Source organism: Notothenia rossii (assembly GCF_949606895.1).
Source record: "Notothenia rossii genome assembly, chromosome: 3".
Classification (NCBI taxonomy): domain Eukaryota; kingdom Metazoa; phylum Chordata; class Actinopteri; order Perciformes; family Nototheniidae; genus Notothenia; species Notothenia rossii.
The window spans coordinates 60,593,206-60,605,569 of record NC_136901.1 but is presented as its reverse complement, the minus strand read 5'-3'; the positions used below and the strand labels follow the sequence as shown (position 1 = coordinate 60,605,569).

Genomic DNA, 12,364 nt, shown 5'->3' with positions numbered 1-12,364 from the left:
CGGAATGAGCAGATACACCAGGTCTCACATCTTATGTATATATATCATATTCTATTTTGTATTAATTTATTATATGAATGAAATGAATGAATCTGTTATAAAAAAAACTGCAAAGAACATGTTTTTTGTTTAACTCTTTATTTGTTATTTGTGTGTTTTTTTTGTATAGATGTTGCAACTATACAGAGCTTTGGCAATACTGTATGTAAATGCATGCTAATAAAGCTTTGAATTGAATTGAGAGATACAATGCTTACGGAGGTGAGACGTAAGTCATTCACGCGCTAATGCACACGCACGTCGTTCATGCGCATATGCACACGCACGTCATTCACACGCTTATCATATGATAGGAATTTCTAAGCTACGCCGCCGCCACGTGAGCGCGTACTTTGGGCGCACCTATGATACGTCGCCGTGACATCTGACGTTTGACAATGTCGTGACGCCGCCTGTATTGTGCGTCAACCCATTCAAAATTGATGGAGGCGTTGGCGCACGTTGACACGTCAGTTCTCCGCTCAGTTAGCTTAGTTATCTGTTCTTTGGCACAAGTCACACCTCAAAGAGAGCTGAAAAGAGCTCTGCCACGCGGGCGACTGCAAATAAACACGGGTTTGTTAGGCATCTCGCTCATTGCTGGAGATGCCCCCACCTCACCAGATCAGAGCGATTAGTTGTAGCTTGATAGTGGCCGCCGCCGTTGTCTGCCGTGTGATTTCCCAGTGAGGGGCATGCAGGCCCGGCTCCAGAAAAATGTATCTGGTTGATTTTTTATTTCCAGGATTGAATGTTCAGACCAAGGCCTAAAACCTGGCATTTCATAAGAAAGTGACTAATATATAAACCAAATGTAATATTGGATAAAACACTACACCAAATGGACAGACACAGATTCAAAGTAAAGTCCCCTAGTTTGTCTCTAGAGTCAAACTGCCATGAGAAAAATCAAATCAATGTTCCACAATCCGCCACTAGATGTCGCTCATTGTACCAATACGGTTTATATAATACGGATTACCACAACAGAGCTGTGCAAATAAATCTCCCCCTGGGGACAATAAATCTAATCTAAACTAATGTAATATTCAATCCCATACTTGGCGATTGAGAACATAAATTCTTACCTCGTTTAAAGTACTTTTGTTGTAATACTATGGATTTAGTTGACACCTACTAGCCGAGTTTCCTTTGTCCAATATCTCTCGGGCAGGTACATTGAATTAGAAGTAGAAGAAGAAGAAGTAGTAGAAGAAGAAGAAGAATAAGTAGTAGTAGTAGAAGAAGAAGAAGAAGTAGAAGTAGAAGTAGTCGAAGAATAAATACGCTAACGCAACAAAAAGGCACAACACTGTTACTCTGTTTTTACTGACATGTAACATTTTATTTCACCTTGCTCTGTTTTTTTAACGCATATTCAAAAACGGGAACATTTTCGGGAGTTTCAACCGGCTACCGGCCACCAAAAACGGGGACTTTGCGGTCACCCATCCGACTGTGTTTACAGCTAAGCACACACGCTAACATTAAGACTACAATCTCACTTGGGGTTGAGGCTTGTTTACACGTTGCTTGACCCACACATCTGATCTAAACATAGTAACGTGTGTTGGGGGAAATTACTATTTAAAGTTATTTAATAATTGTGACATTTATTGTACTTTACTGATGGATGAATGATGCTCAAGGTGAGGGGGCAAATAAGACAACTGAGGGGGCAATGCCCCCTTTTGCCCCCTCGTGGCGCCGGGCCCGGCCGCATGGCACTTACCAAAAGGACTGTGTTGATCTTCCGGGCCGGGAGCCCCCGTGTTTACGGGAGGGCTCTTTGGATCGATCTCCTTGGTCACGTGGGTGAGGAGTAGTCGCAGCGTGGATGCTTCTTGCTCATCCCCAGAGGAAAGAACACTGTCCCACACTCCCCTCCCCCTCTGTAAACTCCAGTATAGGAGCCAGCAGGTGGGCGCGTGCACGTGAGTGGAATAAACCGAAGTGCTGTCAAAACACTGTGCGGGTTCAAGAGAGAGTGATGTGTGTGTGAGAAATGTATTCAGTGAAAACGATAAGAGTCAACTCTCTCCACATTTCCACGTTTCACCATAATGTCCATTTCAAAGAGACGGCATTAGGACAGAGCCGCGGCCCCACGGAGCGTGCCGCGGTGCGTTCAAGGACCTCAGTAGAAAATCGGCCCTTTTCTGTGTCAGCCCCCATTTCGAAACTCCCTTTTTATGGAAGGTTTGGCAGCGGAGTAGGCCACCAGAGAATACAGCTCCACAGCTGCTGGCATGTCCCCTGAACACAGTTTTGTGGGGAATGGAAGCGCCACAAAAGCTGTGTACTGACAGAGCAGAGGGGCAGGACAATGAGACTGGGTTACTCACTCCAGCTTTGCAACGTCCCTCCTCCATTCAGGGGCAATAGAGAGTCAAATCTATCTTCCTGGGAGGAGATAGGTTTCCTTTAAACAGGAAGTCAAAAAGAGGCCCTGTTGCAAGAACGGTGGGTTGCGTATTGTAACCCTAGTGCTAGAGTAGGGCTGGGCGATATGGAAAAAAATGTTATCACGATATGTTTTTCCATATTGATCGATCTCGATTCTTATCACGATATGTAGTTTTTGCAGATGCTGCCAGTGTGAGGGACATCCTGAAGCTTGAAGAAACAAGAGATTCACTGAAACTTTATAATAAAGTTTAATGCCTTCCAATAGTGAGAACAAAATGCTTTCGCTCATACAGAATAAAAAAAAAAAAACAATTATTAAATAATAATAATCTCAAATATTTGTACAAAACCAAGGCAGTACAAAACCAAGTGGGTCAGACCCTCTGACACATTAAAGTGCTAAACATAAAAAACATGTGTAATGTGTAAACATAGTAAACCAGTCACAGTTATTCTACATCTTGTGCAGTAGTGAACATCATTTACCCCATTACAGGTTTTTTGCAAGAAAGACAAGTCTGTTCACCACATCTGGCTTTAAAGCTGCCCTATGGCAGGACACAATATTGCCACTTGTACTAAAAGCACGCTCTGAGGGTGAGCTGGTGGCAGGAATACATAGATACCGCTTTGCCAGGAAGCTCACTCTGGGGTATGATGTGCAGTGGATTTTCCACCATGCCAGGGGGTTGGTCTCACCGTCTACTTCTGGAGCTAGCAGGTAACTGTTCAGTTCAGCCTCAACATCCTGCTCATCTGTTAGACTAGAGGTAGAAACAGAGTAGGACTTCTTGAAAAAGCTGCCCAGTGTCTTCCTCTGCATTTTGGCTGGTGGAGCTGAAGCTGTAGCAGTAGCAGTAGCTGTAGGTGTGAGAGTAGACTGTGGTGTGCTCTGACAGTCACCCAGGATCTGTGCCACAGCTCTGGATTTCACAGCCTCTACCTTGTCACCTTGGATGTAGCGGGTCTTGAACCGAGGATCAACAAGAGATGCCATGTTAACCCCTTGACGCCTGAATTTATATGCAATTATGTAAAAAAAAATATTTTATGTGTTTTTGCTTTCAAGCAGATGCTAAAATAAGTGGAGATTATTAATTTGAATTTAGCACATAGAATAGATATAATTTTGGGTATGATGCAAATTAGCGACAACAGGCATTAATGGATAAAATAGTAATTTGGGGTATGATGCAAATTAGCGACAACAGGCATTAATGGATAAAATAGTAATTAAAACACATTTCCCATATCAGGCATGTAATTCATTTTATTGATGCCAACAAATAATTTAAATATAAATAGTATTCATTTCATGACAATATGTCAACAGACATGCAAAACTCATGACAATGACAACAAAACCACAATAAAAAAACAGCGTGTTGAACTGTTTGTAATAGAGAGAGTGTGTGTGTGTGTGTGTGTGTGTGAGTGAGAGAGAGAACGAGAAAACACTTAGAGTGAACAAAGCTGTCTTACTCATGAAGCTGCCATGACATGTCAAACAGACATTCAAAAACTCATGACATCATTCACCATTCATTATAACAATGAAAACAATAACAAGAACAAAACAGCTAAGGTGTCTCACTGATGGAAATCTCTGAAGCAGTTGTTATTTTTGTTCAGGCACAAGTGAACATTGCACTTCGAACACTTGATCACAGTCTGTCCCCTACAGTTTGGGAGTTTGCAGCGCTGTCGTGAACTTTCAACCACTGGCCAGTGACCCACAGCATCTGCGCGGACTTCCTGTGCTGGTATGGCCTTGGCTGGGCCTCTGTGTCTTTTCCTCTCAAACTCTCTTTCCAGATCTGATGAAGGGCGTCCCCTCTTCTTCTTGGACAAGTCCTTGCCCTGCATGCAGAGAGCTTGTGCAACTGATGTTCTGAAGGACAGCAGATCCCTCTGCTTCTTCTTCGGGATATTCAGGGATTCAGAATCACGCCGATACAACAGCCAGCTGTTGACAATGGCCATATCCACAAAGTGAAAAAAGAACCTATGGTAGTACTTCTTTGACCTAATGTGGATGCGATAATAGGCAATAAGTGCATCAAGAGCATCAACGCCACCCATGAACTTGTTGTACAGGCTAATGATGTTTGGGCATTCCACAGTCATTCTCTTCTTTTGCTTTCTGTCCCATCTTTCCACAGTGGAAACAGGCTGGGCACTGGCAAAAGTGCTGGCAACAATCACCCCTCTGTTGTCAAACCATTTCACAGCTCTAACTTCCACATTTTCCACAACAGCCTGTTTCTCCTCGAATGTCCCTCTGCCCTTTTTCTTCATTTCTCCGTCCGCACTGAAAGTGCAGCCTTGGAGTCGATTTTGCCGCACTGTGCCAAGGGCAGGTATCCCGTTGTTTGCCAGAGCTACAAACAACTGCAATGAGGAAAACCAGTTGTCAAAATATAGCAGGTGATTGAGTGCACCCTGAATGACTTGTGCAAGCTTTAGCACGATGTTTCCGCTTGCCCCAATGTCTGGCCCGTTTGGTGGAGGGTCAGATTTCCCTGCAAAGATGTCAAAGGAATGCACCAGCCCCTTTGTGTCACAAAGCACAAATATTTTATATCCCCATTTGTGTGGCTTGCTGGGGATATATTGCTTGAGACTTGATTTGCCTTTGAAAGGCACCATTTGCTCATCGACACAGAGCATTTGATCTTGCGGGAGAGCCTGGAATTTTGGAAGAAGTGCATCAATCAGTGGCCTGATTTTGAAAAGTCGATCCTCGTTGTTTGGTGTCATGTTGTTGTTGAAGTGGATGTAATGTTTAATTGCCTCCCATCTGTCACGGGGCATCACATCAGCCACATGTGGTAGTCGACATGCACTGGACCAGTACATTCGGGATCGAGGTAAGTGCAGAATGCTCATGTAAACAACTGTGCCAATGAACTGTTCCAGTTCATTACGATCCAATTTCAGCGCACAGTTTGGATTATTTTGGGTGCAGTATAGATTGCTCTGTTCCACAATACTGTCTAGAAGCTCTGTGTCAAAAAAGTCTCTGAAGTATTGGATGGGCAGTCTGACTGCATCGGCCTCAGGAAGAGCGTCTTGCCAAACTGGGACTTCTTTCTGTCTTCTTGCTGTCTTCCACTCTACCCTCTGTCTTTTTTGTTTTGTAGCAGCTGCTGTGGTAGCAGCTGCTCTCGCAGCAGTAGCTGCAGAACTGGTGCTAGGGAACGCATCAGAGTCTCCATCAGTGCTGCCACTGTCATCACTGCTGCTGCTGATGCTGCTTTCGTCACCTGGTGTAAAAAAAAAAAGGTCACTATTGAAAAGAGCAGACATTTTTATTTATGATTTATGAGTACAGTTGTAAGACAGAAAAGTTCTTTGAAAACAGCTTTCCATACTTTGAGGTCAAGCAAAATGAAAGAAAAAAAAAGCCACTATTGAATGCAGACATCGTTATTTACATAATACAAAACATGTAGGCTACTCATTGTGACATCCACAAATATTTGGCTAACAACAAAAAGCTGCACAATATTATAACAATATTCAGCGTTTTCCCACTGACTTTTCTGCCAGTCTCGCAATGAATGGGAAACACTGATATTATAACATTATTACTACTATTCTCATCACCTGGTGCAGGTCTATAATCCTCATCCTCATCACTGTCTCCACTCTCACTCAGACAACTGTCCTCACTATCTGATGGTGGAACCCTGGTTTGTACTCCAGGAGTTCGTTTTCCATAAAACATGGATGTGTTCATTTTTTCTCCTGAGCAAAAATAAAGGGCAAAAATTGCATTTATATTCAACATTGTAACTTTATAAGGATTATAGAAAGTTACTAGAATTGTATTTCCTATAGAAATTGTGTATGACTACCGCTAAATATAGTATTGTTTAGATACGGCCGAATGTAGCCAATATGAAGCCGATTGTAACCAATGTAGACAATATGGCCGAATGTAGCGAATTCGCGACACACAGAAAAACTTGAAATAACTTCTGAAATATCTGTCAAAACTATTCTATTCTGCTTCGTTAGCTGCACAAACAAACAATAAACAGCAAACATATTTTTTTTTCCAATAACTTACCTCAAATAGGAACGTATCTATTCGTATTTGCCTTCTCCACTCATTAGCGTCTAACAGGATATGCCCGCCTTCGTCGACCGGATGTAGCTCCCACTTTGACCGGTCCTACTAGAAACAAGTGCTTTGCAAAACGTTCCTAGGTCCGTATCGAAGAGACATGAACCGGCATTCGGGGAACACATGCACGATCTCGGCTGCATTTTTAATAGAAGCGGTTTGAGGCGAATTCGCGACAATAGGCGTTAAGGGGTTAAGGAGGTCATCAGTGGCATCATCATCATACTTTTCATTCAAATATGTGGTGATAGTAGTTTTGATGGCCTTCGTTAGCTCTGTGTCATCCTCTCCTGGCTTCAAGACCTCTGTATTGAAGAGCTGTAGGACAGGTTTCACACAAGAGACACTGACATGTGCTTCACCAGAGAGGGCATCAGTGAACTCAACAAGTGGATTAAGGGCCTTGTGTACAGACTCCAAGACCTCAATGTCTTGCCATGAGAGAGCCAGGTGCCTTGTTTTTCTATCAGCAGATAAAACCTTTGAAATGGCCTTCTCCTGCTCCAGTACTCGTGCTATCATTGCATGGCGAGAACCCCACCTGGTAGGTGATTCTGTCATCAACCGGTGCTCAGGTAGGTCGAGCTCCTTTTGTGCAGCTGTTAGTTCTTTTTTCTTCTTCCATGAGTATGAGAAAGTACTAACCACTTTTTTGCTCACACCCATGGCTCTCTCTATTCTCTTGTCTCTCACACTTCGCTCTGTAGATGACAAAAATGTAGTATTATTAGTATTAAGTATTATTTAAAAATTAGTTTCTGTCTTATAATAATAAATCATAATATTGTCATGACATCCTTGATATGAAAATCAATTAGACTACACACATAAACATATTTTTCCTCAATTTAAGTTGAGTACAGTGATAGAATATAAACTCTTCATTCAAATACATCTTAGATGCAAAATGTTAGTAATGATCGAATTATCACCTAGTATCAGTATCAATAGTTATAAAGTGATAGCCTGTACATTGGTTTATTGAGGCATGTAAAGTGAAATAATTTTGTTTTCAGATACATTCCTATTTCTATTCCAATTTATACACATCAGTAATTACCAGGTGCAATAATTACATAGGCTACTGAGTCCCAGTTACCAATTTTGAGAATATACTTTATGAAGAATAAATCACATTGTTACTATCATTTCATGAGAAGAGGTAAAAATATACATTTTATTCCAGCTTTATGGGCAACAGTGTATAAGAATACGAATCATTACACTGAGCTATTATTAGAGCTGAAAATGTAGCCTTTGACATCATCATGAACTTTTTTTATTATTAGCCTATCATCATGAACTTACCAATGGCAAGGTGCAGTCGATGACCAAAGCACTGCAGCCGGGACCAGCCTTTGAGGGAAACAGCCTTGACAACGTTTGCACCGTTGTCTGTTGTGATGCACACCTGTCGGTCTTCCCTAAGGCCCCAGGATTTGAGTGCATCCTCCAGCCCCTGGCTGATGATTTCCCCAGTATGGTCCTCTGGGAAGTATGCTGTCTGTAAGCATTTGCTGTGTAGAGCCCACTCCTCGTCAATGAAATGAATCGTGAGACTCATATATGGCTCCGATGTACGGCTAGACCATAGATCGGTGGTGGTGGCAAAGTATTTAACATCATTCAGATGAATTTCCACCTTACGACGGCATTCATTATAAAGCTGTGGCATCGCCGTCCGAGAAAAGTATTTTCTACCAGGGAGCTCGTACCTGGGGTCTAACACTTTGATCAGTTTCCTGAAGCCTTCTTTTTCCACTGTGTACAGGGGCATCATATCTTTAGCGAGGCAATAAGTGATAGCGCTCGTTATAGTTTTGCTCCGCTTTGACTGTTTTTCATACGGGGCAATGGCTGCAAAGCACGACTGGATGGATTGTTGTTTATTGATGTTACCGGGCGACGTGTGTGTGTGGCTTAGCTTCGTGTGTGGTGTGCTAGCTTGAGCCCGCAGTGTCACACTCTCTGTGTAGTTAGTGGGGTGGTGCCTTTTCAGGTGATTGAAAAGGTTAGTCGTATTCCCCGTCCTGGCTGGTACTACCCACCGGCATATTTTGCAGACCGGCTTCGTCTGCTCCTGGTCGCTTTTGCCGTAACCGAACCATGTCCACACAGCTGACGTGGTGTGACATTTTTTGTCAACTATGTCTTCTAGTAGGCCTACGGTGTCGCTTTCGCGTTCGCCAATAATTTCACTTTCACGGTCCTCTTTAGTTTCGCTCATTTTTGACAACTTCTTTGTTCATCCCTTTCTCCCTCTGTCTTCAGTCTCACTCTGTAGCCACGCTGCTCGCTCGTGGGCGTGTCCTACCGGCATACAGCAGCCAAACTGATACTGGTGTTGTTGCGCCTAGGCGGCCTACTTTTTATTAAGATGTCATATCGAATAATATGTCCCAAGCATAATATCGCAATCGATCAAAATTTTATCGCGATCCCGAACCGAGATCGAATTATCGCCCAGCCCTATGCTAGAGTGTTGTGTGTCTGAAAAATACATTTATTAAAAACGTTGGCATTTATCCCAGAGTAAGAGTCATCTCTCTCCACAATTCCACATTTTCCCATAATGTCTCGTTGAGATCGGCAAGGCCGTTTTCATACGATGTTAATTGGACACCCATTATGAGGCGCGGCCCCTGTGAGAGTGGCCGCGGTGCGTTCAGGGACCTCAGCAGAAGAACAGTGGGTTACGTAGTGTAACTCTAGTTCTAGAGTGATATGTGTGTGTAGAATGCATTCAGTAAAAGCGATTGCATTTATCCCAGAGTAAGAGTCATCTCTCTCCACATTCCACATTTCCCCATAATGCCTCGTTGAGGGTTGAGATCGGCAAGGCCGTTTTCATAAGATGTTAATTGGACACCCATTAATGCCCCTTTCACGCCAACGCGTTTTCAGCTCCGGCTCGAAGCTGGAGCCTGAAAAGTACCGGTTTTTCCTGTTCACACCGCAGCAGCGCCGCCTCTTAGCTCCGGAATCCGGTTCACTTCCAGCTCCAAAAAATTGTCGGTCAAGAGCAGTGACCACGAACTGGCGGCCCGTGGGCCACATCCGGCCCGCCATACATTCTCATCCGGCCCGCACGATGGTGGTGACAGTGGCGTTGGCGGAGTGGTTACTGCGTTCGCCCCCCACCCATTTTTTTTACAACGTCTCGTGAGTAAGGTGCAGTCCAACAGAGAGGCAGCAGCTGCGGGACAGTAGACTGCGTACTGCGAAACCTTCCCTTCCTTGAAGAAGAAGTGATCCTTCGTTGTGAAAAGTCTGGTTAATGCGCTCCGCACCACAGCAGTAGCCCCGCTGCAACAGAGCCCAACAGAGAGGCAGGAGCTGCGGGACAGTAGCCTAGAAGCAGGGTTGGGTTGTAACGGAATACATTTAACGGCGTTACGTAATCAGAATACAAAAATCAAGTAGGCTATTCAGCTGGCGTTACATTTGAAAAACGAGTAAACTGATAACATTTACTTTCGTAAACCTGAAGTGAATACATTTTGGAATACTTATTGGAATTATTGGTGGAAAAGATTCCTCACAAAATGTAATATTCATTACCGGCAGAACTGTGTGCACACTGCACAGCGCTGCAGCATGTCTGAGCGAGAGAGAGATGCAGCGTATCTGTGAGGCCCCGCCCCCGCACGCAGATGAGAGAGAGAGATCTCTTTTTAAATATATTGAAAGTTAGAAACGGAGATGGATAGATAAAATGTGCAAGATAACGTTTATGTAGCATTTATTTATTGTCGAAATTATGACATTTCATAACGGGATCAAATCAAAGTGAATGGCCTGCTGCTGCTGAATGCATGGGACAAGTGATTGGAAAAAGTTTTAAAAGTTATTAAGTGTGTTTCTTCACATCGTTTCAGTTAATAATGATAATTCATTCTATTTAGGGGCGCCTTTCAAAGCACCCAAGGTCACCTTACAATTCATAACATATTCCAAGGAAAGGTTTTAAGACAGTACAAAGAATGCAGTCCGGGTGATGTTTTTTATGCGGGGTGCAGATGAGAGGGAGTTGTCCAGAATGACACCAAGATGTTGTGTTTGAGTTCTTGATAAGCCATTAAAACAGTAAAATAAGTGTCTCCTGTTCAAAACATACCCATCTGTTATGGAAAAATAAAGTATTCTGAAAGTAATCTGAATATGTTACTTTTTTAAGACACGTAACTCTAACTGTATTCTGATTACTTTCAGAGCATGTATTCAATCAACAACTTCAACATTTGCTGGCCCGCGATAGTGTCTATTGGATACATTTTGGCCCTTGGACAAATGTAGTTGGTGATCCCTGGTCTAGAGGCAAGAGCTTCGGAGGTAAGAGGCGGCGTCGCTTACGTCGAGGCGTGCAGGAAACTAAACCCACCTCCCCTGAACATGGGTCGACTGAAGAGTCTCGTCATGCCTCCCTACAAGCATTAGTGCTGAGCAAAGTGACTAGAAGGCAACCACACATTTATAAAAATAAACACACTTTATAAAGTCAGGCAACACTAACCAGGCTTCGTGTGATTATGTTTATTTGTACCTTACTTTGCAATCCGTTCACTGTTATTGATCATTGTGGAGAGCAGGCAGACGTTTTGTTTTGTATTATAGCAGCTATCGGATGGAAGCAATACATGCTGCACAGGTTGTCATGTCCGACTATCACAAGTAGAATCATAATGAAAAATACGCCGGTAAAATGTGCCTGTAGAAAACGGCTTATGCCACAATAGGATAGCAATAGCAATTAGTCTGTTTACCTTCGGTTGCTATGCTAACATCACCCATTTTATACCAGAGACACTTTAATAACAGCGTTGTGATGCCAAACAGCGTCAATTCAGACTGACACACATTCACTTAAGGGGAATTGGGGATATGTATCAACTGCTTGTGTGACAGTCAGACAGTGAATACTTTAGAGAGGCCGCTTTAAAGTATTAGCTAACCCGGAGCTAACGGGAGAATAAACTCCCGTGGAAGAGCAGCCAGCACTGCAGCGGTTGGTAAATGCCGCTGAAACACATTAATAAACAATGAACCACGGCACTCTGGAGAAAAGATTAAGCTTGGAGAAGTCGTTATTTTATTTAATCTGACTTCGTATGATTGGCTAAATAAGACACACCTCATACTTTTACCGGATGTGAGAGGACGCTGGCGTCGTTTGCTCGCCGCTTCTCTGTCTGGATTTTTTTTTTACTCTTTTCTACTCTTTCCTCAACATTTCTTAGCAGCTTTTTAGCCGACCAGTCCAGTTAAGATCTATGTCAATCTTACACTGGCTGAATCAATGAGATGTGTCCGTGTTTTCCTACCTGAAAACACCGGCTCCGTTTCGCCGCTCCACCTGCTCTCCTTCTGATCCTTCCGGCTTCACCTGCCTAGCTCCTCCAACGCTGCCTCCACCCCATTCCCGGACTTCTCAAAACGTGTCCTGCCTTTGGCTGGCCTGGACCCCTCTTCCGTGGACTACTTGGAGCTAGCTGCCTGCACCTCTGCAGTCATCAAGCTGCAGGATACCCGCTAGCTGCTAATGCTAGCGGCTGCCCGGCTCACCTGTCCACTCAACGCTCCGTCTCTCCTGCCTGGCATGGCATTGAGGTACTCCGCTGCGAGACTTCTACAACTCAACAACCATTCCACACCGTTATGCATCTCTGTCATCAAAAACCACAAACTTCTAAAACGAACCAGATACATCCATAGAGGCTCCGGTCGCAAGTTTGTTTACTTTCACACAGGTCACTCCATCCCCGTATTCTGGTCAGCTGAGCGCAC

The 12,364-nt window shown here is 43.6% G+C and overlaps 3 protein-coding genes across 5 annotated transcripts in view; all 3 read right to left on the bottom strand.

Moving 5' to 3' along the window:
* Positions 1-12,364, bottom strand: part of LOC307032391 (uncharacterized protein) — a 257,009-nt gene that overhangs the window by 80,996 nt on the left and 163,649 nt on the right. The gene's annotated exons all lie outside the window — the stretch shown is intronic.
* LOC307031245 (piggyBac transposable element-derived protein 2-like) lies at positions 3,701-6,625 on the bottom strand. The gene is made up of 2 exons (XM_079668179.1): positions 6,524-6,625; positions 3,701-5,714 (listed from the first exon to the last, which is right to left on the bottom strand). Exon 2 carries the CDS (start codon positions 5,335-5,337, stop codon positions 4,039-4,041), a length of 1,299 nt encoding a protein of 432 aa, XP_079524305.1. The 5' UTR covers positions 5,338-5,714; positions 6,524-6,625; the 3' UTR covers positions 3,701-4,038.
* Positions 5,565-9,102, bottom strand: LOC307032994 (E3 SUMO-protein ligase ZBED1-like; the record flags this gene model as incomplete). Its single annotated transcript, XM_079671263.1, has 3 exons — positions 7,889-9,102; positions 6,710-7,281; positions 5,565-5,714 (listed from the first exon to the last, which is right to left on the bottom strand). The coding sequence occupies exons 1-3, from the start codon at positions 8,805-8,807 to the stop codon at positions 5,565-5,567; spliced, it is 1,641 nt and encodes a 546-aa protein (XP_079527389.1). The 5' UTR covers positions 8,808-9,102.

Bases quoted from the DNA above. Each gene is read 5' to 3' on its own strand.
- LOC307031245 (XM_079668179.1), bottom strand. From the start codon at position 5,337: ATGAGCATTCTGCACTTACCTCGATCCCGAATGTACTGGTCCAGTGCA.